The 24,519-nt window shown below is 38.2% G+C and overlaps 4 protein-coding genes across 6 annotated transcripts; 2 read left to right on the forward strand and 2 right to left on the reverse strand.

Moving 5' to 3' along the window:
- Positions 1-3,466: 3,466 nt before the first annotated feature.
- LOC122072920 (protein PIGMENT DEFECTIVE 338, chloroplastic-like) lies at positions 3,467-10,815 on the reverse strand. Of its 3 annotated transcripts, XM_042637358.1 has the most exons (8): positions 9,888-10,815; positions 9,538-9,612; positions 9,379-9,450; positions 8,645-8,725; positions 8,466-8,563; positions 5,951-6,076; positions 4,001-4,049; positions 3,467-3,908 (listed from the first exon to the last, which is right to left on the reverse strand). In XM_042637358.1, the coding sequence occupies exons 1-8, from the start codon at positions 10,752-10,754 to the stop codon at positions 3,732-3,734; spliced, it is 1,545 nt and encodes a 514-aa protein (XP_042493292.1). In that variant the 5' UTR covers positions 10,755-10,815; the 3' UTR covers positions 3,467-3,731. The 3 variants fall into 3 exon arrangements, with proteins under 3 accessions (XP_042493292.1, XP_042493294.1, XP_042493293.1); XM_042637360.1 differs by lacking the exon at positions 3,467-3,908 and having other exon boundaries at positions 4,001-4,111; XM_042637359.1 differs by lacking the exon at positions 3,467-3,908 and having other exon boundaries at positions 4,013-4,135.
- A 1,597-nt stretch (positions 10,816-12,412) lies between these two features.
- On the forward strand, positions 12,413-15,254 carry LOC122073122. Its single transcript, XM_042637651.1, has 2 exons — positions 12,413-12,821; positions 13,780-15,254. The coding sequence occupies exons 1-2, from the start codon at positions 12,438-12,440 to the stop codon at positions 15,088-15,090; spliced, it is 1,695 nt and encodes a 564-aa protein (XP_042493585.1). The 5' UTR covers positions 12,413-12,437; the 3' UTR covers positions 15,091-15,254.
- A 606-nt stretch (positions 15,255-15,860) lies between these two features.
- LOC122073489 (dr1-associated corepressor homolog) lies at positions 15,861-18,850 on the forward strand. The gene has a single exon (XM_042638085.1). It carries the CDS (start codon positions 15,928-15,930, stop codon positions 16,357-16,359), a length of 432 nt encoding a protein of 143 aa, XP_042494019.1. The 5' UTR covers positions 15,861-15,927; the 3' UTR covers positions 16,360-18,850.
- Positions 18,851-21,351: 2,501 nt separating this feature from the next.
- On the reverse strand, positions 21,352-23,436 carry LOC122073316 (3-ketoacyl-CoA synthase 11-like). The gene has a single exon (XM_042637883.1). The coding sequence runs from the start codon at positions 23,198-23,200 to the stop codon at positions 21,785-21,787; it is 1,416 nt and encodes a 471-aa protein (XP_042493817.1). The 5' UTR covers positions 23,201-23,436; the 3' UTR covers positions 21,352-21,784.
- Positions 23,437-24,519: the final 1,083 nt, after the last annotated feature.

Consider the following 24,519-nt stretch of genomic DNA (forward strand, 5'->3'; position numbering starts at 1 on the left):
GAATTGGCTTCTAATATTGTTTATTGCTAGTAGAATTAACATTTCTTAAGGTTTACGTTTAATTTAACCACGCATTAATGTTCTAAAATAAATTAATCTCTTTACGAAGCTAAGTGAAGATACAATATGGGCTTTGCGTATTAAGTTGATAATTGAGGTTTAAGTACTACCTAATGAAACGTAAAGTGTGGTATATTCAGTAATTAAGTAAAATGACATGCATAATCTATGATTCACTAAGGTATTAAGCTAATAAAATATAAGGTGTTTGTCTTACTTTTATATGGTTTTGCCTTTACTTGAATGGATTTTAAAGGTTTTAACCACCTGGTCTTAAGAGGGTTCAGCTTTCTCTTTGTTTACAGTGTGTTACATAGAGGAGAACCTGGAACCCAACATTCAGTTGGACCCATGACCTAATCCTCCATGTTAGTATCTAATCCAATTTAGTCTTTATAACCATATTGCAAATTAAATGATATCTATAGTCATTACCTAGTGCTGGTCCCACTATGCAGGGTCTCAGGAGAAGGTGAGTTTAGAGTTGGTCCTAATCTTTGGTACTTTCGCAAAAGTGGTCACTCTCAAGACTCAAATCTAGGATCAAAATCACATTGGATCCACTAGATAAGAGGTAGGAAGGTGTCTTGACAAGTTACCCGAAACTCTGGCCTTTACTTTGCATAAAAAAAAAAAAGGGTTCCACTATAGCTGAAGCCCTTATTTGAGTAAGGCACGCTCAATCTATAGAGACATTCTTGCGTCAAAGCATGCTAATGTACAACGATAGTCTACGATCAACTTGTCCACCGAGAGAGAGTGGTCTATGAGCAACTCAATTGCAGAGAGAGAGAGAGAGAGAGAGAGAGTAGATCTTTAACTTCTATGGCCTAAGGTTGATGAACTACTTATCTTTAACCTCACACAACTCAGTCTTCATAGGTAATAAAAGAAAGCAACTTAGAGAAATGTTTCCAAGTTACTAAGAGTCGACCACATTTAATAGAGATAAGATGAGTTGAGTTTTTTCCACGTTATTGAACCTTAGAACTATAGAAATATATATAGACATTTCCTATGTCTACCCATAAAAAAATTGTCTATTTGTGTCCTCATGCAACACTATATTTAAATAATGATAAGAAGTGGGAAGAAATCAAGGAGGGAAATTAACCTAATCTCCATTAATGTGGCTTTAGGTTTAGCAAGTAGGGAGACTGCATTTATATTCAAGTGCACATCTTCTTATGATTGTTTTATTCGTTGTTTTTGTTAATTTCATGGAGCCCATAACCCTAATTTAGAATAGATTCACTACCTTGTCTCTGGTGGTCTATTTCTAATGTATTAAAAGAGAACACATTAAGACAAGAAAATGAGATCAGCTTTGTGCTACCCTACCTTAGGATAGTTTTAATTCTTATCAGTGTTGTAAGTTTCTGACCTTTTATGAGTAAGATAAGAGTGTTTCCATGGCCTTCTGCATTGCTATTTAAGCTACTCATAGGAAATGCAGATTGGATATAGAGTGATAACAAAGGCCTCTCTAACCAAAAGAGATCCATCAGTATGGAATGGCCAAGTTGAACTGATTGATATTTCAGGTTTTTTAAGAATGGGATCAACCTAGGGTTAGGGCACGTGTTGGCTGATTCTAGCCAATCCAAATCATCCCAAACGGTATCAATAGGACCGATTTGAATCCCGATTTCGTTCTTTTAAACCCTAATTACCCTGTTTGATATCCTGTAGTTCCTTTAAATTTGTAAAATTCACTTTCTAATATCAATCACCTTATTATGAACCTTATAAATTTTCTCTGGGAGAATATTGTTTCCTGCCTAGGAATGTAGCCTCTGCTAGCACCTCTTTTCTCTATTTTTTTCTTCCGTTCTCCCCATGAAAGGGTGTTTTTGCTCCTATTGATTGAAGCAATAGGGGGCACTCATTGGCTCTCGTCTGGCCACTTGGCCTCAATTACAGGTCAAGAAACATCCTCCCTTTTTTATTATATAATGGAAAAATGTTCTTTAAGCTACCTCAGGGGAGGGTACAGTAATGCCATCTCTCTCTCTCATGAAATGACCTCATTGCCATTTATGTACAAAATTTTTCCATTGCACCTAATTGGAAAAAGGATTCTCTGGGCAAGTGGCATAGGAGAATGCACCAATGAAGTGTGACAAAACAGTATCGTACATTAGATGGTAGCAAGGTCATTTCATGTGAGAAGAAGAGAGATAGACACAAATGTGCTAACATACCTTGCCTTGACGGCTCAGAGAACCTTTTCTATCTCTTAATATTTATCTTGGCTAATAATTTTCTTTAATTCAGAAGGGTCATCCATGATCTTTTTAATCTCTCTTAAAAATTCACTAAATCCTCTTTTTCTCAAACCCAATATCCTCCTCCACATGAGTCTTGGCAATTTGGCATCACATTGCTCTCACTTGCATGCGCCAGAGAGGGGGTTCAAACCTTAGACTCCACTACAAAGAGTTCATGGTATAGCTTACTTAGGATCTGAGCTGTAGCCACTTAAGCTCTTAGCTGAACTTGGAATGTACTAACCCAGCTGAATAAATCAGATTAAACAAGATATGATCTATCAACATGGTTCTTCCCAACATAATCAAAGCTCAAAGAAGGGGGAGAGAATCAGATGGCTGGCCTAGACTACTTAATAATACTGTACTAAACTTTTCTCCAGCGAGCTAATAAACTTGATAGAAGTAGCAATCAATGGTGGGCCTCCCTAATTCTGTTCTCATCCTAGTTCAGTCTCGGTGGGGTGGGCCAACTCTCAGGTTCTTTCTTCTCTTACGCTTGCTACTAAGAGGTCCAGGTAGAAGAGCTGCTAGATCCATTTAGGGTTAATCAGACTGAGTTTATCCTGTGACTGGTGGCGAAGGGGGCAGCTTATGAAACGAAATTTCATGGCCCATCTCAACTGTTTGGCACAATATACATTGGAAATCTGGAGATCTGGGCTTTCCCATCCAGGGTTAAAAACCAGGAATCGGATCTGAATCAGTCCCAACCGATTCTGATCTGAGCCTGAAAACCCTAGAGTCAGCCTGTAGGCAATAAGGATCATCGATTCGATTGGATTCAGTCCAAACCAGATCAGCCAGAGTTGGGACTCGGGATTTCGATCCAATTTTTAAATCACTTTTCCCATGTTCAGAAAACTACCACTGCTTTCTGGAAGTTGGCCGTTGCTGGATAAACAGGTCAAGATATCAATGTCTAGACTAGTCACATGTCAAATTTTAGTAATCACCATTCAATCATTTATCCGTTCTAGATTTTTTCAATGATTCGATTTACCACCTGATCAACTTGGACTGGTCTCAAACTTGAAATGTGGTAGAAGACTCAAAGTCAACCTAACCACAAAATTTGGGCCCCATCAGAGGTCTTGATGGTCAAACAATGGGGTGGAAGAATGAAAAGGATAAGCTTGAGCATTCTTAATACAGCAATCGCATATAGAGTAAATGCAAAATTTTGACATTTCACGTCTCACAACTCAAAACAAAGGGAATTGGATGTGATGAAAAGAGCAAATCAATTGCTTCCATTGATTTTCAGTTGCCATTTAATGAAGAAAAACTTAAAACACCCAAGTTTGCACCACTTTCAGGATACTTCAGTCATCTTTAGGCAGCATTGCTGAGCACCTCCCATTTCCAGCTCACTATCTCACAAACAAGCTTCCTCATTGGTCAGTTCATATCATTGAGTTGTTCAAATTTGAACCACTTCCAGTTTGAATATAATTTTGCTCCGTCATCAAATAGAAGAACATCGGTTGGAAGGTCATCTATCTTACGAGTTGCAGAAACAACTGGTAGCCTTTGCCTGTACTTTTTAGCCATCTCTTCAGCCTCAGAAAATAATTTCTGCCCATTATAGGAAAATAAGAACTAGCTTAATGAATAGAGGTTCCAGGAAACAAGCCAAACAAAGACAAATAAGAGCTGTTAAAAATCACCTCTTTATTTGACAGAAATAGGCCAGGCTCACTTTCAAGATCTGCTATACTGCAGGACACAAGAGAAGCTTATCTTCAGCGGCTTGCTACTGCAATTGGCATAACAAAAATCTCCCAACAAAATAACTCTTAAAACTACAATCACATTTAGTTGCAAAATCTTAAAGAGGACAATCCTTGGACACATAATATTAGGAAAAAATGTGGCTAGCAATAGGAACTTAGCATGTAAGTCTGTTCAAGAACATTGATGCATGACAAGGAATGAAAAAGGGGGAAGAGGGGGGGGGGTGGAACTATCTAAAGCATTACATCATGTATTTAGACACTGATCCTTATAGGAAGAGAACAAAATCCTAAGTAATTTCCAGTAAGGAAGCAAGAATTGCATTCATCTTTGACCAAGTTATGAGGAAAAATGGGAGTGTGCCACTTTTCATGAAATTACACATGGTCCACACTCCACAGCAGGCCTGTGTTTTACATGCCAAGGAAGAACCAGCAAACTCAAACATGCACTTTCTGTTCATCGGATTTGATCCCCCAAACACTGTCACTGCCCCAACCCCAATCTGACCCCGAAGAAATAAAAAGAGACAATGTCTTACATACACTTAAATGCAAATTCGTACAGATACATTAATACGATTATCATATAGTCACTTGAGGAAAGATCTAAATTTTCAGAAAGATAAAAATATTTTTTTTATTATGCATTTTTAGGAATTCATATATCAAGCCTCGTCATGAGCAACAGTAGTGCATTGTGGTGTGTTACATTATTTAACTTCATTTTTTCAGGGGAGAAGCATCAGTAATAGGAGTTTAAACATGAACCTTCCCCCAACCACCGAATCCATAGGAATCATTTTGCAAGATAAGTAATACACAAGGAAGATGAAGTGGAATTTCCACATTAGCCATAGGAGCATCTTTGTTTGACATAAATAAGTAATCCACGGAAAGGGAAGCCATTGCTATTCCCTCAATGGATTTAAGATCCCAAGTGAAGATACATTCATAGCTCTCACCTCATGAACAGTTTCTGACCTCCCCCATAAGTTGCATGTTATCTTCGAATCTCTATGTATTAGATATAAAATCTCAAAGAAACTTTTGCTTTATTGATTGTTGCTGAGTATGGAAAAATAGAACAATGCATCATTTCATTACCTGGCCAATCATCTTTGTGTAAATTAGGGTGAGGTTATGGTCTTATAGATCTAAACTGAAGCTCGAATTGTATTGTTCTGGTAAGATGGGTGGTGTTGTCCTGCACATCCCTTTACCCAGAAGCCCAAAAAAATTAAAAAATAGAAAAATGACTGAGGGTGCCTTCAAAATGCTGGAGATGGTATTCAAAATGAAACCAGTTCCTAGAAAGACAATTACAGGGTTCGAAGATAATATGGTTTGTTTCTGTTCCTATGAAGCACAATCCTGAGTGTTTGAAGGATTAGTTTACAAGAAACAGACAATCTTTGTAATGCTTCAGCGTGCTTTACATACTCTCCCCAGGATCCTGGGTTCCTCTCTCCTTTCAATTATTAGAAACCTCACCCTCTGTTCCTATACCCTCCTGCTTCTTCCAACTTAGGTTCAAGGGTGATATTTCATAACTAATCAAGTTAACTCTCAAAAAGTCATTAGTTTCAAGCAGTAGCCCAAAACAGTTCAAGCAATTTTTGAAGGGCAAAAAAGTGAAAATGATTGGATCTTCATAAGTGCTAACATGGTGTTTGGTGCACATCACGAAATTCTTTCAAAGACAGGCACTAGGCAATGAAACAATTACCCACACCCACACCATAAGTGAACTGTTCTTTAATTGAACAATGTAAAAAAGCTGAAAGAAGAAAATACATGCATGCATGTGTTGCTCACTGATATTTTCTGATTAAATAATGCAGAGGTTGGAAAAAAAAAAAAATTAATCCATGTGTTACTCACCTTAGCGATATTTTATCCGGAATTGTTGACTTCACCACCAAAACTTTCACCTTTTCATCCACTGTTAGAAAATCACTGACAGAACCAACTCGGCCACGTGTTATTCTTGAGATATGCAGCAACCCACTGCAAGGAATAGAAAGAATTTTGAACATAAATTAAAATTTGTTGGGAAGTGTTGCAGATGAAGAGAAGACAAAGACAAACCACGTTCATTTAACGGCAATCTCTAATTAAACGAAAGCACTATTTAAGCCAACTTTAATCATTCTTTTTGAGGGAGGACACCAAACAAAGCTATCCGTTAACTATAGAGAGCTAAGGAAGGACACCAGAAACCATGCAAGAATGCAAATATGCAAGTTTACTCAGATGCACTTGGCTCTGGTGATTCCCACAGCCGTTTGAGAAGTACACAAAAAGACGAGCATATGAAAATCTCACCATAATGAACACATTTGTGGATATTGTCTTAGTTAATGCAGCCAACTACTATATCTCATTCCTTAAGCAAAATACATGAATAAATTCATTATTGATTTACAATAAGCAATATCGAAACTTTAGCAGTATGATAAATCTTAGCAAATTCACAATGAAGTCAGCTCCCATATGTTGGTCATCCCTACATTACTTTTTCTGTGAATGCAACTTTTATCATAAGTTTTTTTCCCGCCCCTAACAGCAGATGTCTCTCATCACAAGAGACTTCAAGAATTATGCAATGACTGATGTGGACTTTATATTTGCTAGAATCTTGAATAGCGAAAACTGAAAGGGTGAGATAGGCTGAGCTAATGAGAGTGATATACAACACTTCAACATAGCCACATTCTTTTCAATGAGAGGCACTAACATAATAACATATGCGTGAAGATATGTACATGTACTGCAGGGGTATTTCTGTCAGACCCAGCGGTACTGTGTTTAGTTGCTTTCTAATAAGAGTCTACTGGTTGATATTATAAATACAAGGGTGACACAGAACCTATCGTGCTCTACAGTTCTTCCCACTATCCTCCATTGTTCTCCACTGTTTTTTTTTTTTTTTCTCTCTCTCTCTCTCTCTCCTCTCTCTCTCTCTTCCACTTAGCTGTACTGGTTTTGCTACAATATGGATCATGGATGAATTCAACAACCAAATTCTGGAAGAAAAAAAAAATCCGGTTACCATTGATGGAAGATCAGATCATGGTTCGTACATACATGTACAGGAATAATTAGGTTGAGGAACACTTCAAGATAATGATACTCTTAACAATCAATCTTACTGTAAAATATTATCTTCAAGAAAAAGTATATGAGTTAGAAATTTAGAAGAAAGGATAAGATAAGAGTATATTGTCAACCTTGTCTACAACAAACAAGCATGTCCTTCAAAAATTTGAATAATCATTACAATAAGTAGATGAGCATCATGCACATGTGGGTGGATGAGACAGGAGGGTATTTCCCGGATAAACACCAGCAATAAGCCATCTTAACATATTTGTATTTCAAGCTTTTGTCTAATCAAATACTCAAATCTCATGAACACAATGGTCAAGGGAATAAGTTATTCCTTGTAACCTGTATCAACGGTCCTCATATCTTACTATGGACCCCGGCCGGAATTCTTACAATTGATGCAATGAACTGGAAAATGGATGGTTCTTTACAATCAATCTTATGTCCCTTTCAAAATTTTCATTAAAATAAAAAGGAAAAAGTTAATGAATCCTCAATAGAGGAAAATAGAGAGCACGAACGAAAGGCCATTCACCTCGATTTCAACCAAGAAGAATTGTCATAAGCCTCCTATCCCACAGGTAGGATTGTGTCGTGAAATCAATCCAATGTTGATGGAGTAGGTCTAACAGGATAGGCTCAAATAATGTAATAAGATATATTTTAAGTTTTAAATGTATATCATTGACCATTTCTTACTGTACTCCTAAATTTTTCCTATAAAGTTCCTATATATATATATATATATTTCTTATTTTCTCCATTAAATCAACTTGTTTTTTGAGTTCTGACTTGGGATTATCTTCTTTAACTTTCCTTTGTGCTCATAACCCACAGGCATAATAGGGGATAAAGTGCATTGAACAAAAAATAAGTAGTGGATGAAATGATGTCCATTCCTCCATATTTAAAGAAAATTTCACCATTTCCTTAACGTATGGGGAAAAAAATGTTAGTCTGCATATTCACATGTATATATCATAAACATACTCAGAAATAGAGTATCTACAAAGGCATAATCAGCCCTAATGAATTCTAGCTTAAGTATAAGCCTTCATGACAGTATTCTTCATTACTAAAAGAAAAATTATGAAATACATTTTCTTCAGAAACTCCTCAACCTATCTTTTCAACTGCAAGTTTTTTATTTTTCCATATGTTCTTTATTAAGTCAAATTTAGGCTAACTCTTCACATTTAATATTGCAGGAGGCATCTAAATACAAATTTCAACAAAGCAACTACGAATACCCCATAAAATTGCATGCCAGATAGAGCAGAACTCTCACCTTCTATTGGTCTCACCTATCCTTATTTGTGCCCCATACGGTAAAATTTTCTTAACAGTGCCATCTAGAACTGTTCCATCTTGAAGGTGCAACATTTCCTGAAATCTTAAACATCATAGTGACCAAAAAAAAAAAGAGAAATGACACAAAAGGAAAAAAGGCTAAAAAAATTAACTAACCCAAGCTTCTCTCTCACTGATTATTAAATCATTAGTTGCTTCATCTATCCTACAAATCACCACATACATTCGCCGTCCCAGCTACAGACCAACAAAAAACAATGTTCAATGAACATATCTCAAAAGCCACAAAGCTATGGTTTATGAGCATATTCCAAATGCCAGATAACTATGCTTCCTTTTTTCTTTTTTTTCTTTTTTTTTTTTTTTTTTTTGGGGGGGTGGGGAGGTGGGGTTGTAAAACAAAGCCATAAAATAAGCAAAATATATATAAAATGCATAATGATTAAAACACAGTTGAAGTACCAAGCATAGAAACTAAGATTAAGATGCAGTCGCCTATAGAATCAGAGGAGCTCACTGTAAGGAAGAGACAGAAACAAGAAACGCAGTAGTCATAAACACCAGAAGTGAGTTATGCCTTCAGGCTAAAAATGCATCAGTTGGCCATGTGGACTTAGACTCTTTGAATCGGAAAACTGTTTACTGGATGGGGCAATCTTAGTGACCTAGTAGGATCAACCCTAGACTGAATGATTACAATCATCCATCATTACAGATTTGGCAATATGGTGCATCTAAAGGTGCAACACGACTTCATTTTCCACATAAATGGGCAAGCAACATAAGGCACACGGTTCAAAAGCAAATAATAATCTAGCACATGATAAATGAGTAATTTAACTCGGAAAGCAATGGACTGGGTAATTAACCAAGGGATATGATTAACTTACATTTTCTTTCAAATCTGTGAAGGTGTTAAGTCTACTCATCAACTCACCTTTAGGAAGGAATGCTCGCAATCCCTGGAAAACCAAATTTCCAACAATATAAATTGTTAGAAGGAATTACCATAGCAGATAGCTAGTTGAGAGCATCATATAAAATCACACCTCAATTCTTGCAAGAAGGCCACCTGTATTCCACTCTGTAATTCTAACCTCAATAGGTTCATTGAGCTGTTTTATCTGAACGAAAAAATAGTAAGATTTCAGTTGGAAACGACAATCTCATTGTTACGAGATATGTTCACTGAGGTTTATCTGTGTCAAATCTTTCAACTGTAAAAGTCAGACAATGCTGTGGTTTCTACAAGTCTGCACAAAATTGAATTGTGTACTTATGAGTCATAATCTAACGCAAATTTCTACTTATTTCTCTCATTTCATAAACTGACTTCTCCTCATATTCAGAAAGGGAATAACATTATGTCTTAAAAGTTTTACAAATGCGAGAAGAGAACCTGCCTCACTCGATGCCATGCAATCCGTCGAAAGAGCCGCCTTGTGGAGAGCAAAGGCCGTCCACTAAGTGTTCGGCCGAGGACCTCAGCGAAAATAACTGTACCTACGTCAACAACCGGCCTCCCTGGTACGGGTTCCCCACTCAATGCATCCTCATCCCTGATAATCCCCATCTTCCCAGGAACCATAAACTCCTCAGCATCCTTTCCCATATCACATAACAGATAGGGGAGCTCTGAATCAGAGAGAGGGAGCACTTCCTTAGTCAGCATTGCCCCCAGAAGATCAGCACCGACGTTCACATCAAGCCTATTCTCATTACCCGACACAACAACACCCACTACCAAATCACCAGGTTTTGGCTCGTAATACTCGACAGTGACCTTCTGCGACTCCTCCCCTTTAGTCACTTCTGAGTCACTCACTTCACCAGAATCTCCATCCTCGAAAATTTTAAGGAAAGGAGCCAAGTCATCATCTTTATCGAGTTTCTGAGACCCCGAATCCATATCTGTCACAGAACCACCATTTACAGGTAGTGGCGAAGGCTTACCCAGCAATTCAAGCTCTTTCATTTCCTGAAATCTCTCGTTTTCGGGTATATTCGAAACATGGGTACCTCCAAATTTCATGTAGTCTTCATTGGAGGAGCAAAAGGGAACCTGGGTTCTTTTCCAAATCAGAGAATTCGAGGAGAAAGCTGAACACTCAGGAGTCACGGTAATGGAAACAGGAAAAAAGGTTGGGTTTACTGAAAAGAGACATCCATGGATACTTGGCATTGTAGTCTTTGTGAAATTAAGTGAGCAGGAGAAGTTCGAGAACCTGAGGGACTTGCAGGTACAGGGATGATGAAGACCTGGCATCTTATCCGGCGCACCGCATGAGTTCTGCTTCTACTCTGGTAAGTATCTTTGACCCTTGGGTTCCCACTTACCAGACCATTTTGCCGTTCTTAATTAGTTATAGATATCTCTTTGACTTGGGTTCTGATACGTAGTCCATGGGCAATTACAAGGCCCATCTGATGACCCCAAAAAAATTTATTTAAAGGCCCACTAATTTCAGTAGATCACCAACAATTATTATTTTATTTTAATTCCTTGTTTCCCTACCTTGCAAGGGAAGGGAAGGGAAGGGAAATTTTTAAATCTAATAAAGAAATTTTTGTAACTATTATCCCCACATGATTACATCGCATACTCTAAATTATTTCATATTTGGTTATTAAATTTTATTTTATTTAACATCTAAATTTATTCGATTTAAAAATTAAAATAAAAATTATATCTGAAAAATATCATTACTAAATATGATAATAAATTTAAGTAACTTTTGTATAATCATGTTAGATAGAAATCTAGATTTGGTAACCCTTTTGTAAAATGTTTTATAAATTGTTCTTAAAACTAATATTATTAATTTTACTAATTATTTTGAAACTGTATTTGTTCAATCACACACACATAATCTTTGCATTGACATTCAGTGCATTGACATGTTCAATGAACTGATGTTTGGTAGTCATTTTATGTGAGAAGAAGAGAGATAGAAACCTAGTTGCTAACTACCTTACTCAACAACTCATAGAATTTTTTCTAGGATAAGATTTTTGTGAAATTAACAACAAAAACAACTTATCCCAACTATATGGGGTTGGTTGCATGGATCCTTGGTCTCCAATCAGCTTTATTCGAAATCATATATAGTAGAAGACCTAAACTATGCATGTCTTTCCTCATAACCATTCCTTGGATTATTTTAGGCTTGCCCCTAACTCTTTTAGATATTTCAATTTGAATTAAATTACTTCTCCGAACTACAGCATTCGAAGGCTTACATTGAACATGGTCATGCCACGTCAAACAATTTTCATTTAACTTATCATGTATCAAGGTTACGCCAACTCAGCTCTAATGTGGTTATTCTTTACTTTGTTCTTCCTAGTTTTGACACACATCCATTTTAAACTAGCATCTCTGCAATACTAAGTTTATCTATATGACACTTATTTTTTTGGGTGATAATCTATATGACACTTATTAACTATCCAACATTCCGCATCATACATCATAGACGATCGTATGACAGTCTAATGATATTTCCCTTTAAACTTTAAAGGAATACACCGATCACGCAATACTCCTAACACACTTCTCCACTTCAGTCAATCTATTTTAATTCTACGTCATCCTCTATATCATTTTCTTCACTTATGATTGAGTTCATGCATCTAAAATAACCACTTTGTGGAATCTCTCTCTTATCAATATTCACCACCTTATTAATAATCCTAATGTAACTAAAATTACACTTCATATGCTATGTGTTTATCCTACATACAGAAACAACAGAACCAGAGACCAATCTCATGTCCGATTCCTAGTTTCAAAACCTTGTTCACTCACTTAGTTTTGTGAGTCCAAGAGGACCAGTACATTTTGAACACGTGGTTTTCCATTTCTCCTGGAAGATTGTAGAAAAGAAATCTCCGTTTTTCCTTACAAAACCATAAGGTTTACGACTCATCCACGGAAGGTCGGACACAAATGCTTAATTTTATCTCCTACCACTCCTACCCAGCTTTCCAGTCCAATCTCTTCGGGTTCCTAAGCTCTGCCATGTCGACCGAAGCTGCTCTCTTCAAAACCATATGTTCTCAGACCCTCCGCCAATTTCCCTTCTCCAAAACCACTTTCTTTCCATTATTGTCTCACCAGAAGACAGCCCGTTTCCTCTCTTGCTCCTTTCTGCGCCGGGAAACCGCTTTCCGTGCGAAGCCCATCACTGTTTCGGCCGTTACGGAAACCAGAGAGAGGATTACGGTTGCTGAACCAACTGTTCCTTCTCCGGTGAGAATTATAGCCGTCGTTGGAGAAGGAAGCCTCAGCCCTCTAAAATGCACGCCCTGGGAAGAGGTCATGCTTCATACTGTAAGTAATGGGAAAATTAGAAATGCTTTGAATTAGTAAACTGCTCTTCTTTTCTTCCACTATTTACTCTGTTATACTCTGTTCGATTTGCATGTAATAGAGAACTCATACATCCTTTCAAATGTCCAATTCTATTTTGAAATTCCTTGGGAATGTAGTATTTATCAGTATATGTGGGTGGGACCGAACATCACATAGTCTACTTCGATGCTAACCTTACAGTGCATATACACTCATGGTTTTTAAAATCTTAAAATTTGGTGTAATTTTTATGTTAAATGCCTAGTAGAATTAGGAGCTTGTAAGAAAAAAAATTGGGTCATTGATGTAGTGGAGTTCTGGTTTTTGGTTGAATGAGAAGTAGAAGGTTTCTATTATATCTCCTTTGCTGGTCTCCAGGTTTCCTCTTTCTCATGGAACAAATCTATTGCTGTAGTGTACTATGGTGTTTTCCAATTGCTGATTGAAGCCCTATAAGATTTTGTTTCAGAAAATTTGCCTAAGACCACTAAATTTTGAGTGAATATCAAACATAGACGATCTTCTATATCACATTGTCTCCCTCTACATCCCCTTTGTCTGTTTGTTGAAATTCTGATCAACTAAGGCAAGTTGCACTAGTCAACCACCCTTTGGGAAGATCTATCACAAGAAAAATGGACCTGATCAGACATTTAACCATTAAGGTCAAATGCCATGTACTGTTATGCCTTCATACAAGTTGTACTGACTCCCACTAAAACTGAGATATTGAACTCCCCAGCTGTATATCTCGAGCCTTGAGTCATCTTGAATTTTTAGCAGAATTTTTTTTTTTTTTTTTTTTTGGGGGGGGGGGGGGAGGGAGAGGTGGTGTATGTGAGGGGGGTTTCACTCAATATAAATGTTTTATTTGGTTTGAATGTGGTTGCACATTGTGAAGAACTTTTCTCATAATCTTCTTTCTTTGCATTCGCAGGCAGATAGACTGAAATGGGTAGATGAAGGATTTGAAATGCTTGTATTTAATGACAACATACAGCAATGTAATGACTCAAGAGTGGAATTTCTCCAAAGGGAATTATCCCATGCAGATATTTTGGTGATTGTTGCAGTTAGAAAGGAAGAATCAATCAAGTGGGTTCAAACTAACAGCAAAGGCATACCAAATATCATCTGCTTCGACTCCTTCCCAAGTCTAACGAACAAATTAGGAGGTTCATCCATTCATACTGAAATCAAAGGAAACATATTTAACAAACTAGCTGGATTTGTGCAAGGAAAGGACTCAAATAAATCAGTTGAAGTAGTCCAAACAGTATCTGAGGCATGGGATCGCCATAATTCAGATGATATAAGGTTCTGTATATTAGTAATAATCAATACTTACATAAGACCAGTTCCAATCCTGCAGAACCTCAGATCGAAGGGCCTTTCGACGCTTAGTTGCATGGTGCAGAACTGTGGACCACAGATACTAAATTGCCTCTTGGATCCTAACTGTAGGAAGGCTCTGCAATGCCTAAACCAATGCAGTCCAGTGGATCAAGTCTGTAACTACCGTTGTATTGCGTCGTATGAGAGTCCAAACCTAGAAGCATTTTCTCTCTGTGTGCTACAGAAGAACAACTGTCTTGAATTGGATGCTAAAATCCCCGACAAACCTTGTGTGCCCCCTATGGTTCAGTTTCAAGGAGAATCCTTGTGTCATGAAACAGCTGAAGATCTCTTTGTTGGTTGGTTGGGTAACTTGGATTGGAGTTGGCGAGTTGTGGCAGGACAGAACCCAGCCTATGATCAGTTTCCATGCCAGTATCAGCTATTCTATAGAGGGAAGGCAAGGGGATCATTCTGGTATGAGCCATTTTTTCAAGTTCAAACCCTCGAGGGGCAGATGATTTGGAGAAGACGCCGTTATCGAGTTAAGAGAGCCAAAGTTCCAGGTACATTTTACTTCAGTGTCCTGGATAATGGTGTGGTTTCAAATGAATACTGGACGATTGTTGATGTCGCTGATGATCTTAGCTGGGGTTTGTTTCACTACAGCGGGGCTGCTCGAGTTGCTGGACAGTCTTATACTGGGGCAGTGCTTGTTAGCCCTGATGGTAATTACCCAAGTGAGAAGGAAACCCAGCAGTTGGTTTCTGCATTGGGAAAATGTGGAATCAAAGATTGGGAACTGTACATGGTTGATAATTGTTCGTGTCAGGACCCTCCTTTAGGAGTTCCTGAGGGTTCAAGCTTGCATGCTAAGATTGAAGTTAAAGATCTCAAGTGGTTGTCTGTGTAATGATAGCAGAAATACATTCTTTGTCTCAAATTTTAGGGCACAGCAATGTATGTATAAATATATAAGCCAACTATTGTAAAAGCATTGAACTAGGAATAGAATTTGACAAAAGTTGGTGGCTGGAAAATGCAGCAAATTCTGATCTGATTTTTCAAACTCTTAAACTTACTGTTGTTGGTGTACGATGCCTTGTATTCCGTCACAGTTTAATTCAGGGAGTACTAGTGCAAACCCCCATCAAATTTTTTATTTGAGGGTTGTTTTGTACTTTCCGGTATTAGGGTTTTTCGTTATATATTTGTAGTGAGAATTACTTTATCTGTAAGTAATTATGAGAAGTGTAAGGACAAGCGTTGTAACCTTATTCTCCATTGATAGTGAAGTAGAATCTTATCTCACTGAGGATATAGGTAATATTGTCGAACCTCTTAAAGTTGTGTATGTTATTTATTCTTGTTTATCCATTAACTTCTGCATCACATTTAGGGTTGCGTTTCTACAACTACAACCAGAATCGGTGTTTGAATTCCTTAGAACCAGATTGTCCGAAATCTGGACCAGCCTTTGGTTGAACCCTGGAGGATAGGCTGAGTTGAATCCAAGGTCCAAAACCCCAACGGCCCAACCCAATGCTGCAGCGCTGCACCGTAGTGAGCTCAGGTTGAAAATAGTATTACAAGCCCACTGAAATATTGGGCTCCTTGTTGGCGGGAAATTCTAAATGGGCGGGAACTCCTTTTTGCTGACGAAATTACCCATCAACGAGGGAAACTCCAGAAATATTTCAATCTCCTTGCCATTACTAAGTTACAGAAAGTTGCTGTATATCAAGTGTGGATGATGGCGGAAGAAGAGAACACAGAGAGGCTTGGAACAGAGTTCCCTCTCGGAAGAGTGAAGAAAATAATGATGCTTGACAAGGATATCAAGAAGGTTAGTTCAGAAGCCCTTCATCTCATCTCTGTCTCCTCCGATTTATTCCTTGGTTTCCTGGCTGAGAAATCTGCGGAGATCGCCGTTGAGAAGAAGAGGAAGACAGTGAAGCTGGAACACATCAGGATGGCCACCAAGAGGCACCGACCCACCAACGATTTCCTCATGGATTCTCTACCTATGCCTTCAAAGACCTCGAATAATCATTCTTCGACGGCCCAGGCTGGATCTGGTACTACCGCTGTCGAAAAAGAGAAGCCTCTTCCTGTGGGTACTCGTAGGATCGACGATTTCTTCCGCAAGTCTTCCAATGAAACCACAAACCCGTCAGACTGAGTCATTAATGATTGTCGCTGACCCTCCCCGAATGTCAAATTCATCCCTATGTATCTCTTTCCATGAATTTTAATACAATATATTGTTCTTGAAAAGAAAAAAACAAGTAGATGCAGAGTTCCTGAGCATAACTACACACTATCTTTGATTTCCGGAAAGAAAAGAAGAAAAAGGAACCAAATGCAATTAAGAATTTAGTTATTAACTTTCAACAGTGAGATATTGGTCGTTTCGATGCATCCTTAACCCCTTTTCTCGATGTGCAATTAGCGATAGCTTGTGTTAGAAGTTCCCCCTCCCTTCACCTCCTCAAAACCCCATAAGAAAAGGGGGAAAGAACTATCAGTCCCCATCCATGAACTACTCTCTCTTTGGATCACTTGTTCTAGATTCTCGCAGATGACCTTGAAGCATGCTAACTACAAGGGATGAGTCTTGGCTTCATGCTTGCAGGGTAATTGGTATGGTCCTAAACTCTTGTGTTGCACACTTCAGATGCAGTGATAAATTGGGTGCATTTGAGAAGGGTAGTAATTGTTGGACATGGAATTTGAGGTGAGAACTTCTACTCAAACCTGTTTGGTTAGGATGGTAGCTGCAATTTGAGAAGCGCTAACAGATAAAAGGTTAACCTGGGATGCAATGCATATTTTCCTCTCCCCTTATAGTAGTCCTTTCGAATCAATCTGGGATTCTGGGGTTTATTATTACCATCTCTGTCATATTCGTCAACTAGTTTCTGCCAATATATGTTATGTTTGTTGCTCTATATTGTTGTTTGATTTTCTTTCTTCATCTATTTGTTATTGCATACTTTTTAAGTAGAATGCACTGAGTCTATTTCCACAGTTGATGGGTTGGAGGCTCATTAAGGAGAAGACAATGTCTACATAGTCACTCCAATAGGTGGGTTACTCATTTGTACTTTTTGTTGATTTGTGATGTCATTGGGTGATGCTTGGTTGAGAGATAATCAGCTGGCTTCAGTTGAGTCTAAGGGGATTGCTGAAATTTTGATGTTTTATGAGTTGGAACTTGGAAGCAAACATGAAGTCGCAGAAGAAATTGGTTGACAGTTGCAACATTTCAAGTAATGCTTGGTTGAGAGTGCATAGAATGGCCAATCAGTTGAGATGCACCTGCCTGACCACTGTCTGAGGCAATTTGGTTTAGAGCAACGAATTTCATGTGTTATTGAATGAAGGCCACATAATATTTTAGCAGGTCTTGGTGTTGATTCTAGTAAGATGTTCTGGAATGAAATGTCCGAATGGGCTGCCTTTAATGATGATCTAGACATTGTTGAAGGTGAGCCTGAGGCCCTGAGTTGAACCCTGGCTGCACATCTCCACAATGTCTTCAATGGTACAAGCTCAATCGTCGTGTGTGCATTCTTTCTCCAAATGGAGTTGATGACACAAGACCACATGAGAACAGGTTTAAGGATATGGTGATGGAGAGGCAGACCATCTGATGGGTGATAGTTAAGGAATAAGTACTGGATGTGTTTATTCTGGAAATGCTGTTCAAATGGAGTAAATTTGACTGATTATGCTTAATATGAACTCAAATATGTGGTATTAGATGGTTATTTTGATGACCATGAGTTTAATTGATCTGTGCTGCAGCAAGGTTTAATATTCAGAATAATCAGCAAGCTCCAGCTGATGACTAGTTGGCTCCTCCAAAATAAGGAAGAATTTGGGGAACTGGTTGAAGTGTTTCAAAATATTATGGGGCTTGAGATAACCAACCCTCTTCAACAAGAGGTCCTCAACAACATGAGCAGCACATGCCAGTGATGATAGGGTTGGTAGATGGAGGTGGAGATGGGGATGAATCCCACGAAAATATTTCATATTGGGACCCTGATGGCTAACCTGACAGGAGGTTTGTAAGGATGAGAATGTACCAAAATAAGCACCGATTTTAGTTGGTGTGTTATTATTTGGAGGGCAGTAATAATATGAACGGTGGCACCAGCACCTCTGCTGGAATGGTCACTGAACAAGCTGTTGGGTTGCAAGGGGCTCACACAGCCAGTCTGTGAAAAGGGATTGGATCATATGTGACTATGTGGGACTAAATCTGAATAAGAGGCCAAGTTGTTGTTATTTGTCCCATCATTGTCTAGCTCCTAGGGTTGGGGTTGCTTGTCAATTTAGCCACTGTGAAGAAGAATGCTTTGATCTACCTACTACAGATCATACTGAAGTATGTCCATTTGGTCTATTTGCAGTTACCATTAAGTTGAAGATTGTTGGCTTATGACAGGATCTATTTTTGGGTGCATGTGGAGCATGTTTGTTGCCAAATGGACCATGTTGCTGGTCTTCTTGCTTCAGCTACTTACTAATAGATATTTTTCTTCTGTTTGGGTATTCAGAAGGTAATGTAGAATAGGTTTTCAGCAAATGGTTATCATCTCTGCCTGATCTATAATATTACAAATGTTAAACAGAAGATTATTAATTCACAATTTGGTTCTTCAGATGGGATTTGGCTTCTGTGTTCGTCATACCTTCAAACAACTTATAATTATTAGATCTGTAAGGACATAGTATCTGCCTTCCATATTGATTAAGGTGGTTTCATAAACTGAAAACATTAGGTTCATGATCTATTGATCATAATTACATTTTTAACTTAGCAAATCAGTTTTGGACTAGCCCTTTAATCACAAAGTTTGAATTTTGCTTGGGTTCAATCAAAACATGGACTATGTTCTTGTAATCTAGACCCTTGATTGTTTACAACACAGCCATTTTCAGTCTTTTTTGCAGCCAGCTTGTTCATTTGTTAACAATATTACTTCTCTGGTTAGGTTGTAACAGTACAACACACAATAGATGATCAAAGGTGATAGGACTTAGGACCAAATATATTTTCTACTTACCCATCTCTTCCCCATAATAAATCTCTCTTCATTTCATGTCATCAAAATAAAATCAAACCATAGATCCAACCCCATTTGGTATAACACACAATAGATGATCATAGGTGACTGGACCACATAAATTTTCAACTTTCCATCTCCTAAAATAAATCTCTCCATTTCATGACATCAAATTCAAACTAGATCAAATATCCCCCAGCCCCACTAAAAATGAATGAGACATCTCATATGGAGTTATGGGAAATGCCATTGGAGCAGATCCCTGTCTCACAATAAATAAGAAGCAGTAGTTTGGTGTTTTTCAATTCTATCTTGGGTCTATGCTTAGTTTTTTTTTTTTTTTTTTCCAAAGTGATTTCACCTTACCAGCACTCCTTGCGACCTATGGCTTCCCTTTTAGAGTTGAAGTTGTCTTATTGCCATTTGTAAGAAAAGACACCAAAATGAGGAATTTCGATAAATGCATTTTTTTTTTATTGTAACATTTTTTTATCAAAGATATTTATATGACAAATTTTCCTCTATATATGTAAATTTGCATTATATGTTAAAAAAATAATAAAAACTCTTATTTTACAGAAAATTTTCCTTTTCCATCTTTCTGCATAGAAACAAACGGTGCCATTTACCAATACTAAATTGAGATACTGATGTAAGCTCTGCCCTTCTAAATCAAATAGATTAATATTTGAAAGATGTTGACAATAAATTCTTTTGAAATTAACTATTTACCCCTCTTTTAGAGGTATTCAAAAAATGTCTACAACCAACTAAGTAGTTTTACGAACGAATGGATGAAATCATATATGATAAGGCAACATGGTGCAAGTAGAGCTAAAATTTGATGAGATGGGCCAGGCCATGGTCAGGCTCCATTTAGGTTAAAATTTATTTTTCCAACCCAAGCTTGGCCCACTTAATCTGCACATTTCTTCGGTAAACACTTGATCCGTACATTGAGGTATAGTGCAGTGGTATTAATTGAAATTTTATTTCAAATATTATCCTATTAGTTTGGTGTCTGAGGGTTTAATCCAAGACCTTAAAAACAGTAAATGGAGAGAACACCTCAAGTATATGGAGACATCAAGAACCTAACTAACCGTGTGGGATTATATCTTTGTGACTTCCAACATCTTAAAACTCCCTCTTCATGCATAGCTTCGGAAAATTTGGTTCTACATATAAATAGATAACGTAAGGAGGATAACAAAGGTTTTACTAAAAACAAAAAAGGAGGGTAACATAGGGACTTGGACCACAATACCACATTGAAGAGTTCAATTGAAAATTTTAAACCTTATTTTAAAAAGAGCTCCTCAAATACATAAAGACATCAAGAACCGAACAACCGACATGGGTCTACAACTTGTAGCTCCAAATATCTTTTTTGGTAAAGGGCTTCAAGTATCTTCATGATTGGTTTATGTCATAAAGGTTAAATAATAATGAAAGCTGAATACGATAAATGCATTGTTGATTAAAGGATGGTATAATGCAAAATCCAAATATCTTGATTTTTGTAAAATAGACAAATATTTTGGGATAATGAAAACCTTGACCAAGCCTATCATGTGGGATGGAGTGAATAGCATTTATAGATGTAGAATGATTGAAAATGATACTTCAGCTAGAACAGCTGGGTACCTAAAAAGAAAGGGGCAAAAAGTTATGACCCCTATGGGCACCTAATGATCTCCTTGTGGGTCTTGTCCTTGCCTTTTTGTAGGGTCCCTAATGTACCTTTAATGGGACCTTGCACCAGAGAGATGCAAAACGAAAACTAAGAAAAATTATATTTAAAAAAAAAAAAAAAAAAAAAAGCAATCACCAAAAGGAAGAAAATGTTACATTAATACGTAAATATCACTTGTTAGGGATTTAGATAGTGTCCAAAAACCTATAAATCTTTGCATTATGCTACTCACGTTCGATGTGAAATTATTATTTCCGTCATATGCATAGAACTCTAATACAAAAACCCAATCTCCTTTTGTATGAATCCCTTAACTATATGTGAATGAATTCGTTCCCCATACTTAATTCTCAAGCTAGAATCAAAGAAGAAAGAGTCAGGCAGTCAGCAAATTAGTTAGTTGGCTATGAACCCTATTTATTTGTGCATTAATATTACCTTTTGAATTGAAACATAACGCTCTTCATGTCCTTCCAACATCCACTTGGATCTGAAAAGACTGAAGTGACAGTCCCAATTCATGAGAGAGAGAGAGAGAGAGATCTTCCCATGATCAGCTGGAAACTCCAAACAACCAAAATAGAGATGAAAACAACAAGAATGTTGCAGAAAAATAAATTCAAAACAAGAGTAATTCAAATCCCACACCCCCCACCCCCCAAAAAGGAAAAAAAAGTTATCGCATTGCTTTCATCTCCTCTATCCTTGAAGAAGAAAGGAAAGAGCTAGAGTTACAGTTCCAAAGTTACTCTTTCTCGTTCACATATTTCCTTGGCTCTCTCTTCAATGTTCTTCACCAAGTTCTCACCAGTCTCTCTCACCAAGTCCTTCCATCACCAAGTTTTTAATGGGTATCTATGGATGCAATCATTCCATGGATTCTCAGCATCTTTACTCAAATCTCTAAGTGACTTCCACACAAGACTACAAACTTTAAACCCAGTCCCAAAAGCCAGCATCCACATCTTATCATCTCTCTTCACCCTCTCCTTCGCTTCAAAATAAGCCAACTCGTAGAACACAAGACTACTCGAAGTGTTACCGAATCGGTGCAAACACATCCGAGCTGGCTCAGTCACCTCCTCACCCAACCTCAGAACTCTACCCACCTGCTCGATCACAGCCTTCCCACCCGTATGTATACAAACATGTTCGAAAGCCGTCATAACGTCCGGCACCATTGGCTTCGACTCACCACGGGATAGCACAGACATTACCACCGAGAAAGCGTAGGAGACGAGTTGACTCAGTGGGAGAACTCGTGGTGCGAGCAATTTGATATGCTCGCGCAGGCCAACGCCAGCGACACGAATCAAGTCTTTAGTGAGAGAAACACCAATGTTACCGTTCTCATCTTCTTGCTGGAACGCGGCAGCGTAGGCTCTATCGTCTGCGCCGTGGTGAGTTCTAAGTGAGTTAAGGAGTTGCATCTTGGAGTCTCGGCGGCGACTCGGATCGCTGGTGATCAAAGCGGCGGCGCAACCCACTCGGAAAATACAGTTGGTGACGAGCATAGAACGATCATCGCCGAAGTACCAATTTAAGCTGATGCTTTCGGTGACGACAACTAAGGCGTACGAACAAGCGGTAGAGCTGCTCAACACCTTAGCGGCCAAATCGATGGACATAACACCCGAGCTGCAACCCATGCCGCTAAGATTAAAGGTCTTGATGTCTGGTCTAAGCTTGTAACGGTTGACGACGAGAGAGGAAAGCGAAGGGACGGGGGAGAACATGCCACATGTCACGATCAGGAAGTCGATCTGAGAAGGGTCCACATGGGTTTTAGAGAGGAGGAGATCAACGGTTGAGAACATTCCTTCTTGTGCTTCTTGGACGGCGGATTGGTGTTTGGCTTCGTAATCTGTTTGGAAGATGAAGGGTGGAGCGTATGTTTCGTCGCCTAAGCCGGACTTTAGATAGATGCCACGCATGAAATCTTCGCTTTTGGTGCTGAATCGACGGCTACGGCGGAGGAAGTACTCGCAGACTTCGTAGCTGCACTTGCGATCGAAGGAGGGCTTGAAGCATACGTAGTCGAGAAGGAGAATAGGGCGTGGACGAGTGGAGAAGTAGTAGAGAAGGGAGAGAAGTACGCATAAGGAGCATGGTAGTGTGGTGATGAGGTTTTGGAAGAGGTGGTGGAGGAATGAGGTGCCGGATAAGAGTGTGTACTGGACGAGGAGGGTTGTGATTAAGAGAGCAGCGAAGGAGGCGCGGAGGAGCTGGATGCTGGTGAAGGGTTTCATGCTTCCTTGCTTGCTTGGTTTTTTTATCTTCTTTCTTGCCTTTGGAAACTGCAAAATGCAAATAAAGGAGAAAATCAAGGACTGGGTTGGGAATAACCAGTGCACGTAGGTGGTGGGAAGATGGGTTTATATATATTCGGGAGAGAGAGAGCTCTTGATGGGTTCATGACTTTAATGGAGCTTTTGATGGGTTCGTGACTTTGATGGCATACTTCATTGTGAACCTACTTGGGGGACTTATATGATAATGCGGGTCATGGAGAGAGAGAGAGAGAGAGAGAGAGAGAGAGAGAGAGTATTGTGATATTATCTTTTACATTCTAGAGAGAGAACTCAAATGTTAGGAAATTAAAATTGATGTAAACAATAGAGCTTTGGGGAATGGGAAGAGAATTAATGAAGAAAGAAAGCTAAGACAAACAGAAATGAAGAGGTGGATTCCTCGTGTGGGGATTAGCTGTCGATGCTCTGGCAGCTATGAAACATTAATTGCCAAAGATCGCCAGCTCTTTTTTTCTTTTTTTACTTTTTTTTTTCTATAGAAAATCAGACAGACGTTAACAAAATGGTTTTATGGATGGTACCTATGGGATAATCCATCTTAGTTGTGCTGGTAGGACCATTGCATTAATCCTATGTGTGTCGACCCATGTATGGACTCTTAATTATTATTGTATATATATTTCTAATTTTGAGCAGAAACAGAGGATTTAGATATGATAATACTGTGAAAATAGATGGTTCGGTTTATGTCTTGTGATTTCTGAAAACATCACAAATACTTATATATCAGTAAATATTCAAAACATTATTGGCACAGGGGTTATTATTTTTCAAATTTTGTAAGAAATTTATTCCATCACGTGAATAAATAATGTGTTCATTTTGATTATTGGATAGAGCAAACATTAGGTTACATGAGTGATGTCAAATTTCAAAGTCTAACATATACGATTCAGATGTCTCGTTACTCCTGAAAATATAATAATTAAAAAAACAAAAAATAACATTTTGATACCAATTTCCGATCAATTTAGCCTTTATTCAATGAACTGTTTTCCCGCCGCCAGTCAAACCATTCAAGGGTTAAATTTTAAAAACTTTAAATCCAAACAACCAACCAATAGTAAGCAACAGCTGGTTGACTTAATGCTATGAATAATTCAGAACTAGCTTCAGTCTCTCTCTCTCTCTCTCTACAATGGTAACTTTTTTTTACCAAAAAAAAAACAATGGTGACTTTTGAGGCATTTGAGGTTTACTAGTCAAAGCGGGGTTTAATGCTTCTAGAATCATTAATCACACCTAAACAAGTTTTC

The sequence above is a fragment of the Macadamia integrifolia genome, chromosome 3, assembly GCF_013358625.1.
Source record: "Macadamia integrifolia cultivar HAES 741 chromosome 3, SCU_Mint_v3, whole genome shotgun sequence".
Lineage (NCBI taxonomy): Eukaryota > Viridiplantae > Streptophyta > Magnoliopsida > Proteales > Proteaceae > Macadamia > Macadamia integrifolia.